The 21,567-nt window shown below is 49.9% G+C and overlaps 5 protein-coding genes across 5 annotated transcripts; 2 read left to right on the plus strand and 3 right to left on the minus strand.

Moving 5' to 3' along the window:
* Positions 1 to 69: 69 nt before the first annotated feature.
* EMWEY_00015160 (hypothetical protein, conserved) lies at positions 70 to 5,068 on the minus strand (the record flags this gene model as incomplete). The annotated part of the gene is made up of 15 exons (XM_013477359.1): positions 70 to 267; positions 364 to 639; positions 794 to 1,069; positions 1,225 to 1,305; positions 1,660 to 1,803; positions 1,930 to 2,094; positions 2,248 to 2,325; positions 2,454 to 2,705; positions 2,857 to 2,984; positions 3,150 to 3,309; positions 3,456 to 3,560; positions 3,736 to 3,880; positions 4,039 to 4,161; positions 4,407 to 4,605; positions 4,837 to 5,068. Coding segments are annotated over 15 exons (2,562 nt in total), but the record flags the coding sequence as incomplete, so codon positions are not given.
* A 1,950-nt stretch (positions 5,069 to 7,018) lies between these two features.
* EMWEY_00015170 (hypothetical protein, conserved) lies at positions 7,019 to 7,815 on the minus strand (the record flags this gene model as incomplete). Its single annotated transcript, XM_013477360.1, has 3 exons — positions 7,019 to 7,258; positions 7,461 to 7,508; positions 7,702 to 7,815. 3 exons carry the CDS (start codon positions 7,813 to 7,815, stop codon positions 7,019 to 7,021), a joined length of 402 nt encoding a protein of 133 aa, XP_013332814.1.
* Positions 7,816 to 8,413: 598 nt separating this feature from the next.
* Positions 8,414 to 10,536, minus strand: EMWEY_00015180 (proteasome subunit alpha type 1, putative; the record flags this gene model as incomplete). The annotated part of the gene is made up of 9 exons (XM_013477361.1): positions 8,414 to 8,467; positions 8,593 to 8,636; positions 8,783 to 8,838; positions 8,997 to 9,063; positions 9,209 to 9,281; positions 9,486 to 9,613; positions 9,802 to 9,900; positions 10,093 to 10,204; positions 10,405 to 10,536. 9 exons carry the CDS (start codon positions 10,534 to 10,536, stop codon positions 8,414 to 8,416), a joined length of 765 nt encoding a protein of 254 aa, XP_013332815.1.
* A 1,131-nt stretch (positions 10,537 to 11,667) lies between these two features.
* EMWEY_00015190 (vacuolar proton-translocating ATPase subunit, putative) lies at positions 11,668 to 17,632 on the plus strand (the record flags this gene model as incomplete). The annotated part of the gene is made up of 14 exons (XM_013477362.1): positions 11,668 to 11,688; positions 11,812 to 11,904; positions 12,133 to 12,507; positions 12,794 to 13,032; positions 13,157 to 13,386; positions 13,601 to 13,710; positions 13,875 to 13,952; positions 14,129 to 14,596; positions 14,911 to 15,218; positions 15,671 to 15,842; positions 16,069 to 16,224; positions 16,503 to 17,018; positions 17,313 to 17,410; positions 17,542 to 17,632. 14 exons carry the CDS (start codon positions 11,668 to 11,670, stop codon positions 17,630 to 17,632), a joined length of 2,955 nt encoding a protein of 984 aa, XP_013332816.1.
* Positions 17,633 to 19,291: 1,659 nt separating this feature from the next.
* EMWEY_00015200 (sarcoma antigen NY-SAR-97, putative) lies at positions 19,292 to 20,331 on the plus strand (the record flags this gene model as incomplete). Its single annotated transcript, XM_013477363.1, has 4 exons — positions 19,292 to 19,456; positions 19,575 to 19,690; positions 19,838 to 19,916; positions 20,260 to 20,331. 4 exons carry the CDS (start codon positions 19,292 to 19,294, stop codon positions 20,329 to 20,331), a joined length of 432 nt encoding a protein of 143 aa, XP_013332817.1.
* Positions 20,332 to 21,567: the final 1,236 nt, after the last annotated feature.

Below are 21,567 nucleotides of genomic sequence, written 5' to 3' on the forward strand. Positions count from 1 at the left end.
TATATATATATATATATATATATATATATATATATATGGTCCGTGCGGTAGACAGATGAGCCAGCTTACAGGGTCATCGTGCTGTTCCGAAGCCTGTTTGCTAATGACTTCCAATAGGTCTCTGACTGCATTCTCAATCTCCAGAGAACGAGCATTGAGCAGCTCCGCAGACTTAGCAACGTGATGCTCTTGCATCTCGACAAAGCGATTTAGAGATATCACTTCTCCTGGGGCCGGAAGATCGACTAGGAGAATTTCACCCAAGGACTGCAAATGCGCAATGCTGCATGCATGCGTGCATTTATCTTTAGGAGTAGATTCAGCTGATGCCTGAAGTGGTCACAGAAGCAGATGGACACCCACCTTAATGTTGTTTTCTATCCTGTTCTCCACAATATCGTTAACTGTTACAACCAGCAAGTCCAGCTTCTCCAAGGCGCTGGTTGCAGACTGCAAGAAGCTTTCAATGTTTAGAGAAGCCCATGTTAAATTATTGAGCCCTGGATTAAGCTGTTTCTCAAAGTTGTCGAGGTGCCTTTGTAGGAGGCCGGCAGTCACCGGACGAATTGCCGAAGACACCCTCTGGTACTCCTGAGTTACAACAAAGAATTTCCAATAGCGACGCATCAGAACCAAGTCCTGATGAGTCTAAAGCATCGCCTTACATATCAACCAGTGACCATAGGTACCGATTTAAACCCTGTGTCGATCGCTACGCAGTGCATGATGGCCGAAACTTCATTTTCCGTTGCAGAAGAAAAGAGGCAAAGTGAATAAGCTCGCTCTTGCGCACATCGAGAACAAACTTAAGTTCGTCGTAGCACCGCTTCAGTTTCTTCTCCCTCAGAAACACAATACGACCGCTATCGGGTATTTCCATGTCCATCCTCTCCATGATTTTCGCCTCTCGAATCAACCGTGCGATATCCCCATCGAAGTTAATCGACAGCTTTCCGGTACTTGGGTTTCTCATGAGAAGGTTGCTGTTCAAACAGTCTGCTGTGGCTTGAACGCATTCTGTCCAAGCTTGGTGCCACCTCAGTTCATATTCAACCAGCGTCTCAGCCACCTATATGGAAAACAAAGTTCCCAGGCATTTGTAGGGGTTATGGATGCTCTCAAATAACCGAGGAGGTGAAGACCCCTATGAGCGCCGGACATTTCCCCTGTGCACTAGTGTAAGGAGCCTGCAGGGTCAGGAGGCTGGGAGGCTGAAGAGCTTACTCTGTTGTAGAGCTTTATTGTACGTTTTCCCTCTTTTGTCGCTAGTGCAGATGGGTAGAGCTGAAACTGCTTCATGGGGTCCTGCGAATGCAGTTGAAAACATCCTCGTCCCCCCTCAATGAGCGATTAGCCAAGTGTGGTCTCATTTACTTGGGAGGCTGCCCTTTTCCTATTGTTTGTACTGGAGCCTGGCCGAATCACAACGGCCAACGGCGATTCAGAGGGGCATATTACCTCAATCTTTTTCAAGAGATCCCGAGCCCAAATAATACTGTTAGGGATGGGCGGCATGTCTTTGCTCGCTGGTGGGTTCGCCCTTCGCCGTTCGTATTCTTCTTGAATCTGCACGCCCGCTTCAACACGAAAGATGGATTTCCAGAGTCTGAGTAAAAGAATACCACCATTTCAACTGAAGGGCCGAGGCTGATTTCTTACCTGAACGAGTTCAAGACTGTAACGGTGGATAATCAGGCTGATTTTGCCTTTCAGCTCCGCCTTGAGGCTCTCGCTGTAGACTGTTTCTTGCAGCTTTTGGAGCAATCTCAGAGACTCGTCTATGGACGATGTTGTCTCGAAAATCTACATTGCAATTCAAAACATCCTGCACTTTTACCGGCACTCGGCAGGAGTGAAACGTGCTGTGGCTTAGCACATGGTTCCTCTGCTACTTTTTTTCTGTCCCCCGTTATCGATTTGCTCACTTACCATGTTTATCTGAGGCAGCATATCGCTCTCTAGGTCCGAAATGCGAACGGAAAACTCCACAAAATCGCGGTCAAAGCGGTTGTTGTAAAAGTCTAGTAGGTCATGGCGCTTGACTTTGAAGTCACTAAAAATAGACTGAGTCCACAGAAGCGAGCGACTCAACCCCTGTGCAGGTTTACAGCTGTAATCAATACACAACTTTCAGAAACATACATATCACACTTACTCCACATAACTGTTGCATTCAAGGGTCTGACAGCACCTTATTGTACAGTAGTGGTTGTGAGTGACAGTAGTTTGCCCGCCGGTCGGACGCACCTTAAAGCGATCTACGAACACATCCATCCCCTCGAATCTCTGTTCACCAATATTCTTAAACTGCTGAACCGTTGAGTACTGCCGACAGCAACACAAGCAGGTGACTAGACAAAGAGTAGGTCAATTGGCTGTCACTCTCCACATTTGCCAGATTAGCGTGGAAAAGCTGAACAATGCTTTAAGGAGGGGAAACAAGTCTCATATACCATCATTATCAGCTTCTGAAGCCGCCGGCAGAATAAGTCCATCCTGCCGAAGATTTCTTGTTCGGACAGGTCGAGCTGCTTCCCCTTGGGAATGGCAACGAGGCTCTCCCGAGTCGCTCGATACTGGTCGTGATACTCATTGTTCAGCGTCAAGCAGTACTCCAACATTGGAATAATAACAGCTGGTTCACTCTCCCATAGAGCTTCGTGATGCTGGCCACCCGTGAGCCATGTTCGGCAGTTTGTTATCATCTGTGTTGAAGCATAAATACGACGTGAGTGATCCTCAGCATAAACAACTAATCGTGCTACTGCTTGAGATGGAGGCTTACGAATGCCAAAACACCAGTTTACCTGCTACTATTTGATATGGAGGCTTACGAATGCCAAAAGAGCAGTTTACCTGCTTCGTTATCTTTGCAAAGAAGGCAACCATACGTTCGGTCGTGTTGTAGTATCGCGATATAGAGTAAATCATGGTTATCGCGCTCATCAGCGGGTTAAGGCTTTCAAGGATGCTTGCAGGGGTTCCTGGAAGCGGCACAGACTATTGGAAACAGCATATGATGCCTTTTCCTTCTAATTGTACACGGTCTTAAAACCCTATGAAGTGCGTGAAAAGAACTTGGAACACAGCAAAGATGTGCAGTTAAAATTCGGACTTTTCAATACTATCGGCACGGTGAAACGTTGTACCGGAATAAAGAGGATCGACGAATCTCTCAAGGGTTGTCAAGTACTTCACGTTGTCCTTAGCCTCATTAAATGCCTCCGTAATGGCGACGTCAAGCTGCTTGCAGCGTCTTAGCGTGTGGAACACAGCTTGGCGCGACTTGGGCGCAACTCCAGTAGTCAGCTGTTTGCACGAGCACTCGCACGCACACCTGAATGTGGGTTAAAGACCAGCAGAGTATCATTTAGGAATGAATAGCGGTCTTCAAAGAAAAGGCTGACAAGAGCTTAACAGGCCATCTACAATTTTTTGAAGCGATGCGGACCCACTTTCGTGACTGCGTGCAAGACTTGGAAGACGGTGTGGCAGAAGTCGCTCTTCAACTGTTGAATAATCGAACTGAGCTTCCGCATGCGACTCCTCCAGCTCTCAATCTGCTCACAGAAAGCAGCCCTCAAAAAACCTACACCCATTAGCATACTGAAAGACTCATCCGCATATCACGTCTGTCACAAGATGTAATGCAAAGCCTGTACATATATACATAGATATTTAGCATGTCCTAAATATTTAGGACATGCTTGCCTCGCTGCGAGGGCCGGTGTCGACTTGGGCTGCGCTTCTGTCCAGAGATGTTTCCAAGTATTTCTCAATCTGGCGGCACCATTCGTCTAAGAGCTCCTCAAAGTGTTCCACTACGTCGGAGTCCTTGGCAGCACTAGTGTAATCCTTCCTTATCTCAGCTAGAGAGAACCTGGAGTAGTTCAGGACCAAAGCTTCAATATGCATATGCCACTTCCAACCCGTATTACGTGCAACTCAAATTTCACTCCCGGTACATGTGGGATACGCTCAGTGAACCGACTACCATAGAACTGGAAGGTTGGAGCTTGAGGGTTTAGGGTTAGGCACCTCGAGTCTGGCCTCCTTAGCTGTATGCCATGGGCCAAAGAATCAATTGCCTCTCCCAATTCCTTGCAGAAGTTGCGGGTGCAAGAAAGAAGTTCACTGCGCTGCTCTTCAGGACACTTTTTCCTGCGGGCACCTGCTCAAACTCTTTCAATTGCCATGCAGAAGACGGTCAGAACTATAAAAGGTTCCGTTACCACCCTCCACTCGCTGTATGCTTCTGCCTTTACTTAGCTCAACACAGGCAGCAAGTGATGCACTTTCTGAACTCCAGTGGTAAGCGGAAGCAGGCGCATGCAACGGCAAAAGTGCGTCTGCCGTCTCGATGCTGGGGTGTTCTGTCGTTGTTAGCCTCTTCGCAGTCAACCTACCAATCAGTATTATCAAAATGCTCTACTGCAGGGAGAAAGACACTGGCCAAGGTGGAGTGGAGGCCCTGAAGCGGCAGCTCTGGGAGTTCGCCGAAGATAAGCTCGGCGTCTGCTGCTGCATTCAGATTCACCGATTTTCCAAAAGGAATAGTTCGAATGAAGTAAACATGTTTGCTGCCATGTTCCTCTGAAACTCCCTCTGTAGCACACAGCCACCGATTTACCCCGATATAGGGATGAAGGCCCTCGATTCTGAAAGCTGGGGGGCGCGACATATGAAACGCCAAGCTTTGCATAGAAATGTTTGGCATTTTAAGTCCCCTTCTGGTTTGATTAATACTCAGTATACTCGTGTGTGCTTCTTCTACTGCATTAGTTTCTTTGAAATTTCTCCTGCTATTCCCGTTGTTTCTCCCCGCAGCTGTCGCACCTGAGCAGATGAGTTTTCCGGGAATGTCTGACTGAGTTGCTGATGGGTTGCTTCTGACTCTGTAAGAGAACAGCAAGTGCTGCGTTGCTGAAGTTCCCTTTAGGAATGGGTCTACTTTAGGGGCAAACTGATCCCTAAAATGACTCTCAACAAGGGGTTCGAACTCCGTCAGATCAAAAGAAGAAACCACTTGAGCAACCATCCACCTGTGCCGCGGTGTCAGCGTCGCCATTTTCGCGACACGCTATGCAACACCTGCAAGCGCTTTTGTCGTTGTTGTCTTTGTGCAGGTGGAGATATATAGAAAAGCCACATTCAGCAGGTGTGCTTCGAGAGCTGGCGCTGCCACGTGTCTGCGTCCCCTCCGTTGCTTATTCAGTCATAATGAGTAAATATGCAGGTGAATTACACTCAACAGAATTAAATAAATACTAGAGGGATTTTAACAGGTTGACAAGATCCTTAAAGGACCGTACGCTCCTCAACTGAAGGTCACCTTTTAGGTGACCTCTGCCTGTAGCCAGCAAACACAGCGAGTGGTGTTGTTTGCTGCGTTCGCAGGGCTAAGAAGCAACAGAGAGCAGCATTTTACTTTGTTTCGAGATGGAGACAAGGACAACAAGTTAGACGAATAGATCTGCTCTACTATCCACGGTCGCCAGGTGCACCGGCTACGGTGGAGGAGCGCCGAAGTCACTAGGGGTAGGCCAAACAGATCTTGCAACAAACAAATGCAGAAATCATCTTCAGAAGTTCAGCATTTTGCGGAAGAGGGTTTGCCAGTGGTCTGTCTGTCAAGAAGCCCCAACCCACCAACATGCAGCAGCAGCAGCTGCTGCATGTGAGTGCTGCCGCTGTTAGTTGCGCTGCTGAGGCGTCTCCTTTTGTTGTTTCGCCTCTCAAACACCTTAAGAGGAAGTAAATAGATGCAAGGGTAAGCGTCCACACGTGCCCTGGATACCGTCATGTGTGTTTTCTTGGCTCTTGCTCGGTGAATCAAATCTTCAGAACCTCTTCCCTTTCTGCCCAGAAGGATCTCTTACTACGTTTTAAGTCAGGAGCAACCGAGATTCAACCGGCATTAAGCTCATTAGGTTAATGAACCTTAAGCCAAACTGGCAACCCTGATGGGGGAGAGGCTCCAAACAATCCCAGACGCTAAACTCTCAATTCTTTAGAAGCTGGGGTTAGCAGAGGCATTTGCACAAGGCAACACGAGCAAAATATACAGATCAAAATTTTTACCAGTATTTTCTACGTGTGTAGCCTCTTATTTTGGTGCTTCGCGTTTAGGAACTCCCCACCGCTGGTGGGTTGCAGGTTGTGTCGTTGATTCTCTCCTGTTGGGGTCCTACTGGAACTGCAGCAGCAAAAAGGGTCCGTTAGCTCCATAAATACAAATACAAACTTACTCTTACTTTTCCTCGAGTACATGAAGAAATACAAGTATACACCCTGGTGCATACGCATATGCTCACATCCATGCTCCCCAGTACAGACGGCAGTGATGGGGTTTGCGTTTCAGTGGGAGAGTAGAAACCTCTCACATGCACTGGCCTCAAGACAATTTTGTCACTGCAAAAGAGAGCAGTGTCTGCAGCGAGCCTGCGCGTGTAGCGGAAAGGAGCAACAAAAGAGACAAACACACAATCACTAGGGGAGGTGCAGAAGTAGACACTCATTCAGACCCAAGTGATCTGCTACCTGCCCGACTGCTGGATATTCCATACAGTGCATGTACCGCAGTACGAGGTGATCGGCCAGCTTCAGGGTTTCATACTGTCTGCACACCACGGGATGTGCATGCGCTCAATCTTTTTCTGCTGCTTCTTCCGTCTTCAAATCGAGGAAATACGCATAAAATCGCTGTTTATGGTATTGCTGAAATGGCAACCTCAAAGCACTCCTAAGCACTAGGACGCAAGGCTTAAGAATGAACCATTGTTTGAACCACAAACGTTAAACGGTGTACCACAAACCCTAAAAAAGAGCCACGGTTCGTTGTCAGAGGTTTTACGTCTGACGGAGAAAAACAAAATACAGTCTAAATGAGACAAAACCAGAAAATAGCAGCTGCGTCAGCAGCAGCTAATGACGCTCCTTGTGCTGCTGTCATTTCTGCTAGGTGCTGTTGCGGCTTCGGTTGGTGTTGCTGCTCCTGAAGCTGCTGTTCCAGAAGGTGTCAGTTGTCCATGTCGACATCCTCTTCAGCGAATTCATTCGTTTGTGTGCTTTTTACAATCCCGAGTTCCTTGAGTTCCTTTTGCTGTTTTTCTGTTATGTCCTTGATGAGGGTTTTAATTTTCTTGTTGATTTCCCTCTTTTCTGCTGCTTCCTTCGGGAACTTTTTCCTCAGCTTCTTTCGACGCAGCTTCAACAATGCAATTTCGTGCTTCACAGCCTTCCTCTCAGCCGCGTGCCGCTGCAGAGACAACATCGAGGGTTTAAGGTTTAAGAGATGCAGAGTCACAAGATACTTTAGCTGCACACGTAGTACAGGGCTTAGCGGATGTATCAACAGCTAAACCCTAAACACTGGGGAGCATTATTTCCCTGCAGGCAACAGCCCTGCGGCCTAGGTTTAGCCTTTCGACAGACAACGAATAGAAAACACAGCAGCTCACCTTGAAGACGCTGTGGCTCGACGTGCTTCCATCGCCCTCCTCTCCATCCTGCAGGAAACCTTAAACACTAAACTACAAACCCTTACCCCTGATCTTTAAATCATGATAGTTGTGGGTTTGGACTCGATCAGGGCCCCCACTGGCGACTACCGGGCCCCTGGGGGCCCTAACCCTTTCCCCTTGACGCGAAGCCCTAAAGCGCTTCTCTATGGTTAAAATATAATGTTTTCTGCTAGCTCACCTTTGTTGCCGTTGTTTCTCCGTTTTTCCGGGGTTTGTCTTCGTCCATCGCATTCGCCTTCAGCCCGTCCTGCCGGCGGCCCTTGCGTTTGCGGGCCTTCGAGGCCTTCCCCATTCTCCAAACCCTAAACCCTAATCCCCGGAACCTCTAAAATACTCCGAACAAACTCAATTTGAAACAAGTGCTTATCTACAAGCACAGCTAATGCCAACAGCAAGGCCCCACGACGGATCGTCAGCCCCGTGAGAACGCAGTAGACCCTGGGCCTCTAAGCAACCGCCTCTCAGCCCCATACCCTGATATCCACATTTCTTTTGTTAATGTTGCTTTCCTCTGGAATGAACCCCTAAACCCTAAAAACTAAACGGTAAACCCCAATATCGACCGGTCGCGCCTAAACCCTTGCTTTGTTTGTCGCGTCGGGTTGACAGCTCCTTCTCCTTAGAGCCTCAAATGCTAAACCCTAAATTCTAAATCTTAAATATTACACTACCAAAGTTATTCTAACTCGACCCTACCTTCTAAAACCTACTCAAAACCCCAAACCCTAAACCGTCGACAGCTGTGCTCAAAACAAGTACTTGAAAGAAAGCGTAAGTCGGTTTCTCTTAAGAGAAACAACGCAAAGGATTCGGCGTCTCGGGCTGCTTATTATGTGGCGGGAGCCCGACACCCTAAACCCCAAACACTCGAGGCACCACTGCTTGAAGCTCTACTCCGGGTTGTCCACAACCATGGCTGCGCTATCACCTCCACCCTCAGCACTCTGCGCATGTACCGCAAAACCTAAACCCCAAATATTTGCTCCTCCATGCAGCAGGATAGCCACTTTCAGGGACAGTGGAGTAAAATTTTACACTATAAACCCTAAACCCTTTGGCTCTAACTCACCGTAAGGCGTTCCACGAGAGTTTGCAGCTCCTCATGGTTCAGCTCTGCGAAACATCCTCAAGCCCTAACCCCCCAAAACTAAATCTCTGTTTTTGGCGTGACGCACAATCCGTACTAAGCACAGTCTACACGTTCCAACTTGGTTGCATACAACTGCTCTAGACAAAACCCTAATTCCTTAAACCCTCACCGCGCCAGGGCTGTCCTCTCCCCACAATCCCGACACACAGGCAATCTGCGGTCAGCCTGAAAACAACAAAACATCTAAATTCCAAACGCTAAGCCCTTAGCGCGCCCTTGGACAGCCGCGGCGCTCTCTTCGCCTTACAGGCCGCGCGCTTGGTGCACAAAGAACCCTAAACCCTAGATCATTCGACTTTGCGCCCTACGTTTCCTATACTCACTCGGTGTCGGCAGCCATGGATGCCTTTAGAGCCTTAACAGCATGTAGAAGGAGATCATCCAACGTCGCTGCAGATACCATCCCAAATCACAAACACCAAATCCTAGCTCGCCGGTGCACTGCATGAAAATGTAAAGCAACTGCCAGAACACAGGGTTTAAGTGGCTGTCTATAGAATGAGGTATCCTTAAGTGTTTAGGGCTTTGGGCATACCAGCGGGGAACGTTTGAAAGTGCTTCTCAAGGTATGTCCTGGAAGCTTGCGACCGCGCACCAAACGCAATGGCCTGAATTGGAGCAAATCCACACTCGCTTGGTGCGCACAAAACCCTAAACCCTTAACATTCGAATATACGCCCTATTCCTAGACCCTAAACTCCAAATCCGCGGCGCTGCACGCAAGCCAGACGGTGGTTTCACGAATCGCCCTTGGGTGCAGCAGGGCGTTGTGGGTAGGCAGTCTGCTGTGTATGCAAGGGTTTAGGGTTTACGTTGTATTCAGAGTAGTTGCCAGAAGGACAGTTTTCAAAAAGACGAGGGCCCGAAGCGTCGCATCCAGCAATAAGCAGCCCCACACCATATGGCCTCTTCCCGCTGCGTTGTGTGTTGTTTTGGCACTCTGCAGCAAGACGTAAAATGGCGGTTGCGAGTTTATCACTGCGAGTTTATCATTAGGGTTTACGAAGGTTCAAGCTGACGGGGATCCACAGTCTACCCAGGGAACTCCGATCGGTAGAGCCAGGCGCGCAGCTCCCTTGCTGACGCTACAACTCCCTAAACCCTAAACCCTAGACCACCGCAGCTCACTGTCCGCCACAAGCAACGCCAATCTGGCAGCAGGCTTCTCCGTGTCGTAGGTGAACTTGTGTTGGAGACAGGCGTTTCTCATAATCTCGCACAGAACCTCTGCAAACCAGCCAAACCCCAAGACTCAAACCCGCACCTCAAATCCATGAATCGTTGTCCCGTCTCAGTCGAACGTGGCGAAAACTCTGCACATTCTAGGGGCTGCGGACTCTAACTTGCTTTCACGGAGGGCCACGGATTTATGGTTTTGGTCTAGCTAGCTCTGATTTCCAGCAAGGGTTTAGGGTTTACTAGCGTCCGCCGTGATGCCCGAGATTGCAACCCCGACATGATCGTCGATACAAAAGAGTTTTTGCTGATGTCCGGCCAACTTGGATGGGCTCTTCTTCAGAGAACACAAGACCTAAACGGACAGCAACGCCCAAATACGCTGCCCAGTAAACCCTACAAGCTAGACATGCCGTAGAGGGGCTCATCCCAGCGTCTGCACTCATCGGAGCCGTATGGTAGACAGAGTTGGAGCCTTTCATACTGTTAGTTCGAGGGTTTCTGCTGCTGATGCGCTGCCCAAGGATGGTCTAGGACTTATGGTTTAGGGCTTACCACGTAGGAGTCGGACTTAAGCCCCACGCAGCATGTGCCCTGGGTGACAGCCTGTTTTGCATACTCGACCTGAAAGACTCGGCCTTGGGGAGACCAAGTGATGCAGTCTGTGTCATACAAGTTGCGGTACATCTTCTCCTGTTGCTGCTGCTGGTTGTACGCTTGCTGGCCAGTAGCCGCATACAGAGACAGTGCTCCCGGTGTTGCTGCTCGCGTGCAGGCAGCAACTTCCGCTGTTCAAGATGACTAACAAGGCCCTATGCCTTCTTCTGCTGTTGTTTCTGCTGCAGCTCTGCTGCTGCTACAACTGCTGCAGTGGTGTTTCGCCGCTTCAGCTGCGACTCGTGTTGCTGCTGCCCAAGTTGTCACAGCAACAGATCTTCGTGCTCTTATTGTTGCTGTTGCTGTTGTAGCTGCTGCTGTGCTGTCTGCGCTCCGCCACGTCAACCGAGGGGGGGGGGGGCCGAACCCAAGTGTGCAGACACCGGAGGGTCTATGGTTTAGGGTTTGCTGCTAGGGGTTTAACCTCCACGCAGCTCAAAACGGAGTGTACACGGGAAAGGAAAGAGAAGATACTCTTCGCTTCAGAGTTTCTGCGCCAGCTGCTTGCGGCCGCTGCTGCTGCTGGAGCTGCTGCTAGGAGGCGGCAGCAGCAGCAGCAGCGTAGCGCCGGCTGCTGCAGCAGCAGCAGTGCCTTTTCCAGCTGCGGCGAGCGGGAGCAAAGGCGGCAGAAGAAACTCTGAAACTTTTCAGTTTATTTGTATTTATTAGGGTGACAATATTCGTCACCCTCGTGGCTTCCCAGAGCAGCAGCAGCAGTAGCGGCAACAATTCTTCTGAGGCAGGACAGGCAACAGCAGAGCAGCAGCGGAAATAATAATTTCTAGTCTTCTCCTACAGGTAACAGCGTTGTCTTGAGTCACCCCGGCTGCTGCTGCTGTCGCTGGTCGCAGACAGCAGAAGCAGCAGCAGCAGCAGCACCAGCGATGTATGCGACAGCGCAGGGACTCAGCAGGTTTTACGGTTCCGAACAAAGCAACTGCAGCAACGAGACAGTATACACTGCAGGTAGAGGCAGCAGAAGCAGCAGAAGCCAGCGGGAATTCGCTGTTTGCTGCGCAGCAGCAACAGCCGCAACTGCAGCAGCGGCAGCAGCATCAGCATCAGCAGCAACAGCAGGCGAAGCTGAAGCAGCAGTAGCAGCAACAGGAGCCTCAGGATAACCGAAGTAGCAGCAGCAGCAGTGGCTGCCTTCCAGCCAAAATGGGGCTCTTTAGGTCTGAGGTGCGACATGGCAAACCCTATGCTGCCGACCCAAAACTCTAAGTGATTGTGCATTGAAGAAGTGCGTTAGGTTTTCGGATTAGGGTTTATGGTTTAGGGTTTATTTTTTGTTTCTGTTTGCAGCCCATGCGGCTGGGCACGCTGGTGCTGCCTCAAGAGGGCGCGAGAGACTACATTGCGGCCATTGGCACCGCCGTAAAAGTACAGATTGAAGACGTGAGGGTCTAGGGTTTAGGGTTCGGCGTAGCCTTCCTAAAGCGGTTAAAGAGCCTAGGGTTTGCTGCTGCTGCTGTGGATCCCTGTAGAGCATCCGGAGAAAGGGCTGCACACCCCTAGCATCATTGTCAGCAGCGTGGTCATCATCGTCATCAGCAGCATCTGCAACAGCAGCAGCTGCAGCAGCAGCAGCAGCAGCAGGGTGGTGTGCATGCGTTTGTTTTGCAGATGAATGGCAACACTTTATCTCGAGGCTATCGGCGGCAGCTGCAGCGGCTGGAGGAGTTGGAGAGGATTTTGCGATATTTGATTGAGAAGATCGAAGCTATTTCGGGTGTCCGTTTAGCTCAAGTTGCGCAAGACCTGGATCGAGCATCAGACGCTGATGCAGCAGCAGCAGCAGCAGCTGTTTACAACGCTGTCAACGCGGACCACGCAGATGTGGAGGCAGCAGGAGGAGGCCGAGCAGCAGCAGCTGCTGCAGCAGAGAAGCCCCAAGTGTATGTACTCGACCGGGTGGAAGATATGCTAAACAAGGTGTACAAACAGTTCCTCCGATTCGAGAGAAACAACGAGGACCTTCTGAGAGAGAAGATCGCCGCCGTAAACCCTAAGCCCTAAAATTCATTCTTGTCTGTGCTGTTGCTGTTGCAGCGGTTGCTGTTGCTGTTGCCGTCCGTGCTGCGGTGAACGAGTTATCGGGCGACTCGCTGCTGCTGTTTGCTCTACTACTGCTGTCGTCGCTGTCGTTGTCGCTGCTGATGTGGACTCTTTCGTGTATCTAAGGGTCTGCTAATGATGTGCTTGCTGCCGCGGTGGCCCCCGCTGCCCCTGCCTGGTGCTGCTCTTGTCGGAATTGCTGCTGCTCCTGCTGTTTGCTGTGCTGCAGGAGGAGGAGCTGGCGGTGGTTTCCTTTGCTGCTTCGCAGTTGAGGTCTTCCCTTCGGTCCCCGTGGCGCCTTGATCCCGGGTCAGCAGCAGCAGCAGCTGCAGCAGCAGCAGCAGCTGCTGCTGAGGACGCTAAAATAGCAGCGACCAGCACCTGCAGCAGCAGCAACACGCTGCAGCAGCAGCAGCAGCAGCAGCAAATCAACACTCCCACCGCAGCAACCGCAGACCCTCACGCGCGGTACACAGCCACTGTTGCTGCTGCTGCTGCTGCTGCAACAGCTGCTGCTGCTGCTGATGGTCCTGCTGCTGGAGCGGGTTTACTCCTAGGTAGCTGATCCGCGGCTCTGGGGTTTAGGGTTTAGCGTCGACTTTTTAGAGGTTGGCGTGCATGGGTACGAACGGGATTTGGGGTGTACAGACAGATACACCTGTTGCGCTGTGTATGTGCAGCTCCTCTTCGGCACGCCGGCGGCGGCCAACTCAGCTGAACGGCAGCAATGGCAGCAGCAGCTGGCAAACGGATGTGCAGCAGCAAGAGAGGCAGCAAACATTCCCCTATTCCGCCTCAAGGAGGTTGCTCGGCGCCGGGGGTGTAGGGGGTTTAGACAATGCAGAGTTGAGCAGTTTAGTTTTTTCGTCTGTCGCTGGAGTTGTCGCTGCCAAAGATCAAGTAAACCCCGCAAGCCCTTATCAAGTGTTAGAGACGTACAAGCAGACGGACCTCGCCGATACTCAAGGCAGCTTTGCATGGGGGGCGCAGCTAACTTCTGATTTTCGGGGTTTAGGGTTGAGGGTCTGTGGCTTAGGGTTTAGGGGTTCTGCGCAGGAACGGTTCGCTCGTGCCATGTTTCGGTCTACACGTGGAAATGCTTTCACGCACTTCAAACGATTAGAGGAGGAAGAACTTTCAGTCTATGTAAATGCCGAACCTTACCTAAACCCTAAACTCTCGTATTTACAAGCATTGGGGCTGCGTATTTAGGTTATAGGAGCACAGCGGGAGGACGCAGAGCTACAGCACTTAGCATCTCGGCTTCAAGGTTTAGGGTTTTAGAGTGTGTTTTGTGTGTGTCTGCTCAGCCCCATGGGGAGGAGCCGAAGTCGCTGTTTGTCACTTACTTCCAGGGAGCGGCTACTGGGTCTGCTTTCATGGAAAAGGTAGAGCTTCAACCCTTGTAGACCCTAATTGTACACACAGATCGTTTGCAAGCCCTAGGCGTTCTTCTCTCAGAACACTTGTACACCTCATGCATTCCGGCATCACTCTGTTTACATTGCCCAGCACATTGGGTTTGGGTATAGTTAGGGTTTAGGGTTTCTGCCTGTGGTGCTAGGTGAAGTGCGTCTGTTCGGCTATGGGTGCGCGTACCTACAACTGGCCCCACAGCGGTGCGGAGGCGCAGCAGCGGCAGCAGCAGCTGCAGCAGCTTCTGCGAGACAAGGCAGCAGCAGCAGCAGCATACGAGCAATACTTCTTGAACGAAGTTGGGGTTTTTCTGGAGCCGGTTCCCGCGTCGAATCTTCCTCTGGTTCCAGCAGCAGCAGCAGCAGCGGCGGCAGCAGCAGCAGCGTCTGTGGGGGACCTGACGGCTGCCGAAGCCGCCGCCGCCGCAGCAGCAGCAGGCACTCGCAAAAGACCGCTGATAACGGAGCTGCAGCGCTTTGTTGCAAGGGAGCGAGCTGTATATACAACTCTTAATCTCTTTGCTTTATCGGATGCCACACTCCAGGCAGATTGTTGGTTCTTGGAGTCTGAGGAAGCAGCTCTTAGGAAAACACTAGCAAAAGTTGCAGCAGAAAAGGTAAGGTTTGGTGTTCATGCCTAACTGTTGGGGTATGGGGTTTAGGATTTAGGAACTCTCGTGCGACGGCTTAGGATTTAAGATTGACGGTTTGGGGCGTAGAGTTTAGAGTTTACTGGGCAGGGGTATACGGCTTGAATGTTTAGGGCTTAGGTTTTGGCCTAGTGTTTCGGCTTCATGGTTTGTGTGTTTGGTAGTCATTGTATGTTATTGGCGATGGTGTGGGTGTGGCCTCACGTGGGAAAAGGTTGTCTTGTCGAGGGTTTAGAATTCAGAGGGCCTAGGGTTTGGGGTTTGCGGTTGCTGTGTTTCAGAGCACATCCGCATTTTTGCTGGTGCATGCACCTCGGGGTTGCGCTTTGAGCGGCGCGCCGACGTGCTTCCCGCGCTGTTCTTTTATGTCTTCTTTCCAAAGTTTAGTAGATACTTACGGAGTGGCGCGTTACGGGGAAGCAAACCCTGCTTTGTTTGCTGCTGCAATTTTTCCCTTTCTCTTCGGGTTAATGTTTGGTGATGTCGGCCATGGTTTACTCCTCCTCCTGCTCGCCTGCGCGCTGCTTTTTGCCCACGCGAAGGGTTTTCTGTTTAATGATGAACTCCTCTCTATGCTTATGGACGCGAGGTGCGCAGGTTTTATGGTTTAGGGTTTATCTTACGTCTGGGGATTAGTTTAGGGTTAAAAGTTTTTTCTTTCAGTGCTTTTCAAATCGAGGTTTCCACGATTGACGGCCTACGCAATGTGTCTTTGGGTTTAGGGTAAAGGGTTGAGTTCAACCGTGGGTATTCTGCCTCCAGGCCCTACGCCGCAGTGGCTGCATGGGGGGAAAATATTCTTTAGGATTTATGGTTTGAGGGCGGTTTGCGTGTTTGCGTACAACTTTTGCGAATGCTGAGTCGTTTGGATTGTACGGTTTAGTTAATCCTAGCTCTGCTGGTGCTGACATCTTGGGTCTGTAAAACCTAAACGCTAAACTTCGAAGGTTGGATGGAGAGTTCCATGTGCTGCAGATATTTGATTTTGCTGATGTCTTTACACTCCATATATGCGGGGTTTATGTACAACGACGTCTTTAGCATGGGTTTAAACCTCTTTGGATCCCGATGGGTTTCTTCTTCTCCTGGGGGTTTAGGGCCTAAGGTTCCTGATCCTGAAGGCCCGTATCCTTTTGGGGTTGATCCTGCATGGAAAGGCGCATCTAACGAGCTTCTCTTCCTCAACTCTCTTAAAATGAAACTCGCTATACTTGTAAGACTCCCAGGAGCGGCTGCCTTTGCGGCTGCTACTGTTATTGCTATTCCTGCTGTTGTTGCTGCTGTTATTGGTGTTCCTGCTGCTGTTGCTGCTATTCCTGCTGCAGTAGCTATTGCTGCCGTTGTTCTTGCTGCTGCTGTTGTTGCTGTTGCTGCCGCTGGTGCTTTTTTGAGATGGCTTATTTGTATGTGGATTGTTTGTTGTTTTGATGTATGTATAGGTGGGCTTCGCGCACATGTCCTTAGGGCTGGTGCTGTCGGTGTTGAATGCCATTCACTTTCGTGACTGGATCGGTTTACTGCTGACAGCTTTGCCGCAGATTGTGTTTTTTGTCTCCTTTATTGGCTATTTGTGCTTTCTTATTGTTCTTAAGTGGGTTTCCCCAGCGAATGTGTACAATAAACCCTCCCTCATTGCTGTCATAATCGATTTCCTCCTTAAAACGGACTCAGACAAAAACAGAGAGCTTATCCTCTTCGATCAGCAAGCCCACGTACAACAGGTAGCCGCTAAACCCTCAACCCTAAAACCTGAACACCGTTGACCACCGATCGTGCCGACAGAATTGTAGACCGTTATAAGGATGAAACACTCTCTGCTCGAGGATTTCAGCTGCTGCTGCTGTTTCTCTGTTGCTGCTACTGTTGTTGCCAGGTGCTGCGATCGGTGTTGCTGTTGTGCCTCCCGATTATGTTTTTTGGAAAGCCATTGGTGGAGCTGTACATACACCGAAAGCGACAGCCTCCCCACGGGTTCCAGTCGTTAAACAGCCTGGATTCAAGTGCGATTCAGCTGCAGCCACTGCAGCAGCAGCAGCACTACCACCACCAGCACCAGAACCAGTACGTACCTTTTGCTGCGTCGGCGAGCGGCGGCGAGACGGGCGTCATCCGTTCATCATCAGGAGCATCATCATCAGCAACAACTGCAACAGGAGCTGTAGGAGGACCAGGAGCAACAGGAGAAGAAGAAACAGACTTAACGGAGTTGTGGCTGCACAATATTATTGAAGCCATTGAGTTTGTACTCGGCAGCATCAGCAACACGGCCTCTTACTTAAGGCTGTGGGCTCTTTCTCTAGCACATCAACAACTCTCCACCATCTTTTTCGAAAAGACTGTTGGATTAGCCTTCACTCCAGGACAGTCGATACACCAAATGGCTTTCAAGGTACACGCACCACAATCCACAACTCTAGCTAGATAGCTGGCTAGCTCACACACTAGCGAGCCAGCAGTCGAGTCAGATAGCAATTTCTCCAGCTAGCGCACTAGCTATCAACCAATTTACTTGGCTATCTGCAGCATCTGTAGCTCGGTTGCCAACTCATTGGGTAGCAAGCTACCTTCTAGCCCTCCACCGTACTGGCACTCCACTGTCTGACAGAGGGTGTTCTGCAGGAGTTTTGAAGGTTGGTGTTGCTTTATTTGTTTTGCCTTCGTTTGTTGTTGGCTGCCTCTTCAGCTGGTTGTGGCTTTCCCAATCTTCCTGTGTATTACCGTCTTCGTGATGGTTGCAATGGAGGCCCTCGAATGTTTCCTCCACGCCCTTAGGCTGCAATGGTGAGGATTTAGGGTTTAGTGCTGAGGAGGGTTTTGCTGCAGCCAACTGGGCTAGGCCCAAATGTGCAGGGTCGCTCCTTTTTTGGGGCTTCTAGGGTTTAAGGTTTAGGGTGTAGGGTTTTGGCGTTCAGGGTGGAGTTTCAAAACAAATTTTACAAGGGCGACGGAGTGCCTTTCAGGCCTTTAGATTTGAACAGCCTGCCAGGGGACTCTATGGGCTAACTGGGTAGCTATCTAGCTAGCCATCTTGCTAACTATATGGCTAACTATATGGTTAGCTATCTGGCTAGTTACCTAACTAGCCGGCTAGCTACTGTGGCACGGAAGTTGAGGAGCCAGCTTGCTAACTCCATGGATGTTTGGCTAGCTAGTTGACGAGCTAGCTGCCTACATGTTCCGCTAGTTATCCAGCTAGCCAGACAGCTAGCTGTGCACTTGTCCAGCAAGCTGGCTGGACTGCTTAGTTTTGCAGTAAGCAGAAGCCACCGCCGCGAAGGCAGGCAGCTGGCAACGCAGCTGCTGCTCGCTAGCTAGCTAGCTAGCTCGCTAGCTAGTTGAGCTAGCTAGGACTTGTTTGTATCGCTGTGCTTCCGTCCCCTGTAGGGAGGGGAGCGCAAACTAGAGACAAATCTGTCCCTTTCGTTTTTTGCCCTTTTTTGCGTATACGATGGTGTATTGCTGCCTACCCAGCTGCCCTTCTTTGTTGCTGACTTGCTGGTTCCCTTTTGCTTATCTCCGTGCGTTTTGAGGGTTTAGGAGGGTTTCTCCCCTCTTCCATCGCTCTGTCGACGTATCTCGCTTGCTGCACCTATGCATCTGTACGGCTTTGTACTTATTTATATTGGCCTTTGCAGGATTTCGTATCTTTGCCTTCTACGTTTGCACTGTTCAAGCACCTGCGGATCCTGAGATAGCTTATCTGGCTAGGTCGCTAGTTAGCCAGCTGCCCGGGCACTGCAAGAGGTTGATGTTTGTTTCGGCGATAACTCCTCGTCTAGCGGCAAGCCATTCCATTTGGCTCCAACCACTTGTGTACTTGTATGCATTGCTATTTGTATTGACAATTATCCCTGTACGTTTTCGGTCGTATCAACCTACCTTTGTTTTAGAGTCTACTTTGTGCGTATCTACTGTTTCTCTTGTAGTAGTTCAGGTTTGGTCATAGGTTTGTTTCATTTTAACAAACATTTGAAAATGGAAATCTATGTGCTTGTATTCAAGCATTTATATGCATGTGTACTTGTATGTACTTCCTCCATCAGTGGCGGTTGTCAAAGGGTTTGCTTCGGACCCTGGCCAGCTAAGGTGTTGTATAGGGGCTTGTGAAACATCAGAAGAGTCTGCATTTGCTCATCCATCCGTTTATTCAATTATTTTACCTTCAACTACGTTTAAAAGCCCTGTTTTGTTGGGGTGTGCGCTTGTTAGGAGAGGTACACCGAGGCGTCGGCAGCAGTCGAGAGAAACCTCATGCAAATACCTCCAATACCGCAAATACCTCTTTAGAAGCGTACCGCGAGAAACTCGCATTTCACTTAAAGGCTTTTAAGGTGTATGATTTAAGGCTTAGGGTTTAGGGTTTGCATTAAGGGTTCAGTTGGTGGGGGGTTGGAAGAGCCCCACAAAGGTTGTCGCGCTTTTCCGAGTTAGGGTTTAGGGTTTGGATTGGGCAGGCAAGAGGGGTTTAAAGGTTTTTTCGCCTGTTAATTGACATTTTTACCATTAAAAACGCTTAAATACTTTAGTCTATTTTTGGTTTTTGCTGCAAGCAAGTAACCCTCCAGACTACCCGGCTGGGCTAGCCGTGCCGCAACAGGGAGCGCTCTGCAGTGGTGGTTGTTAGGGGTTTAGCGCATAGGGTTTAGGGAGGAATTGTTTAAAATGGAGACATTTGGGGCCACCCATATGCAGGCACTGGCTGACCTGCTGTGTCCAGACGCCGAAGAGAACAGCAATTTAGGGGAACCCCAGGCGGCGTCAGCACAAGGAAAACAGACAGAAAAATATAAGAGCAAAGCAAAACCTAACTTTAAAGTGAAGACGAAGGTCAGCAGATAGAAGCATGAAAATATAGTCTAGTTATGGAGCATTCAGACTTCAGCTTCCTCTTAGGGCTCAGGCGTTAGAGTTCAGGTGTTAGGCTTCAGGGTTTAGGGTTTCGCAGGTCGGAAAGAAAGAAGAGTTTGAAATTTGGAGTGAAAAAGAACTTGTTGAGGGTGCAACGTTTAAACAGCTGAAGGACAACCGCATGGAACCTAAGTATGAGGTAAACCCCATACCGTAAAGCCGATGTTCGGCTACACCAACCGCAACAGCGGTTTTCTCCGCGGAGGCTTCACGGGGCCTCTTCTTGTGTAGACGAAGGGGGGCACTAAGAAAACCCTATATCATCGGGGGTTTGCCTTCTTAGGTGTTGTTTTCTCAAAGTGTGGGCGCTGAAGATGTCTACTTGGGCCTTAGTGACAAAGACCCTACCACTGACCACTGCGAGACTCTGCTGATTAAAGTAAACATTAGACCCTAAACCCTCAAATATCTATACGTAAGCACTAAGGTGTAAGAACCCGAGCGTGTTGTTGGCGTGTGAGGGTAAACTGCTGCTGCAAAGAAGAAGAAGCTCCTCAAGAGAACACACACATAGGCTCTAGGGTTTAGGTACTCAGCCCCGATGAAACGAAGGCGACTACCGTGTATGGTTTAGCGCTGATCGTTGGTCTTCAGGTGTACCTCCCGGAGACGTCCTATTCTCAAATATCTCTAGAGGCAGGTCAAAGAACCCTAAACCCTAAACCCTCGACACCTGAACGAAGCGTTTAGGGTTTAGAGTTTCGTGTTTTGGTTTTGAGCAGACCCTGGAAGAGCGCGTGGTTGTGGACTCCCCTCGCTACCGACTGAATCTGCCGCTGCCTTATGCAGGTTAGCGCAAAGCCTAAGCCCTAAATCCTGAATCGACAATAAACTCACAGACGAAGGCATACAATCAAATAAAAAATTGCCAAGCGAGCAAGCAAACAAATAGTTAGACGACGAACAGCGTGTTTGATGTGCCGCCGCAGTGGAGTCTGAGAAGGGCACTGGCAAGTGGCTGTCCGCAACAAATTGCCTTGTCTTGAGAGTGAGTCCTCACGAAACCCTAAACCCTTACCCTTCAAAAGATGGGGCGATAGTAAAGGCAAGCATAGTTTACTGGCGGCGCCTTGTGGAGTTGGTTGGTCTCATCCTCTAGGGTCTACAGTCTACTACGATTTAACCTTTCCCCTCACTCTCACCTGATTTTAGCGGTCAGGGACTGCAAAACCTCAACTAGGGTTAGGGGTTTACACCCCAATCTTACGGGTTTCGCCGTGCGATTGTTGGCTTTTCAGCTGCCTATTAAGCGGAAAATTGAGTACGTCCACTTCTAGGTTGAGCAACGAGTTTGTTAGCTACTTAGCTAGTTAGCTGGGCAGCTAGCTGGTCAGTCAGCTCGCTAGACAGCTAACTGGCTAGCTGAGGGAAGATCTATTCGGCTCTGGAAGATCCACAGAAAGTGCCGAGCTGCACGAGGTGGCTTCGAAAGGGGAAAACCTCCATTGCCTAGGCCCTAAACCCTAAGCCGTCAACCCTAAACCCTAGTACATTCAGCTCAGCTCTGCACCCGCCGACTCTTCGACTGCAGCTCCCTCTAGGAAAACGACTTCGCATTCTTAAGAACCGGCTTGGGGAGAGCAGCCCTAAACCATAAACCCTAAATCCTAACCCCTCGGAGACGCCCCAAAAGGAAAAACAATGTTCCGTCTTCCCTCAACCGCTGCTGCTCGAAGATCTGCCGCTTTTTGCGCAGTACCAGCAGCGAAGGCAACAACTGCTGCTACTGCTGCTGCTGCATATGCTGCACTTGGTTTGAAACACGTGCCATCTGCATTTACTGCTATTGGCTGCGTTATTGTTGCTGCGGTGTATGTACACCTAGCAGCGGACAGCCACTGGCGAGGTGCGAATACACCGTAAACCTTCAACCCGCCGTCCTCCACCACAACTCTCTCCTTCCAAGTTGGGGAGGAAAAGAAGCAGTAAATGAAATAAATAAATAAAGAACCGCTTGGCGGCATTTGTGCTCTCTACACCACGAATTGTGCATGCATACATAATAATGCTGTCTGTACACCCCGTAGAAG

The sequence above is a fragment of the Eimeria maxima genome, genomic scaffold (genome assembly GCF_000499605.1).
Source record: "Eimeria maxima Weybridge genomic scaffold, Emw_scaff120, whole genome shotgun sequence".
Lineage (NCBI taxonomy): Eukaryota > Apicomplexa > Conoidasida > Eucoccidiorida > Eimeriidae > Eimeria > Eimeria maxima.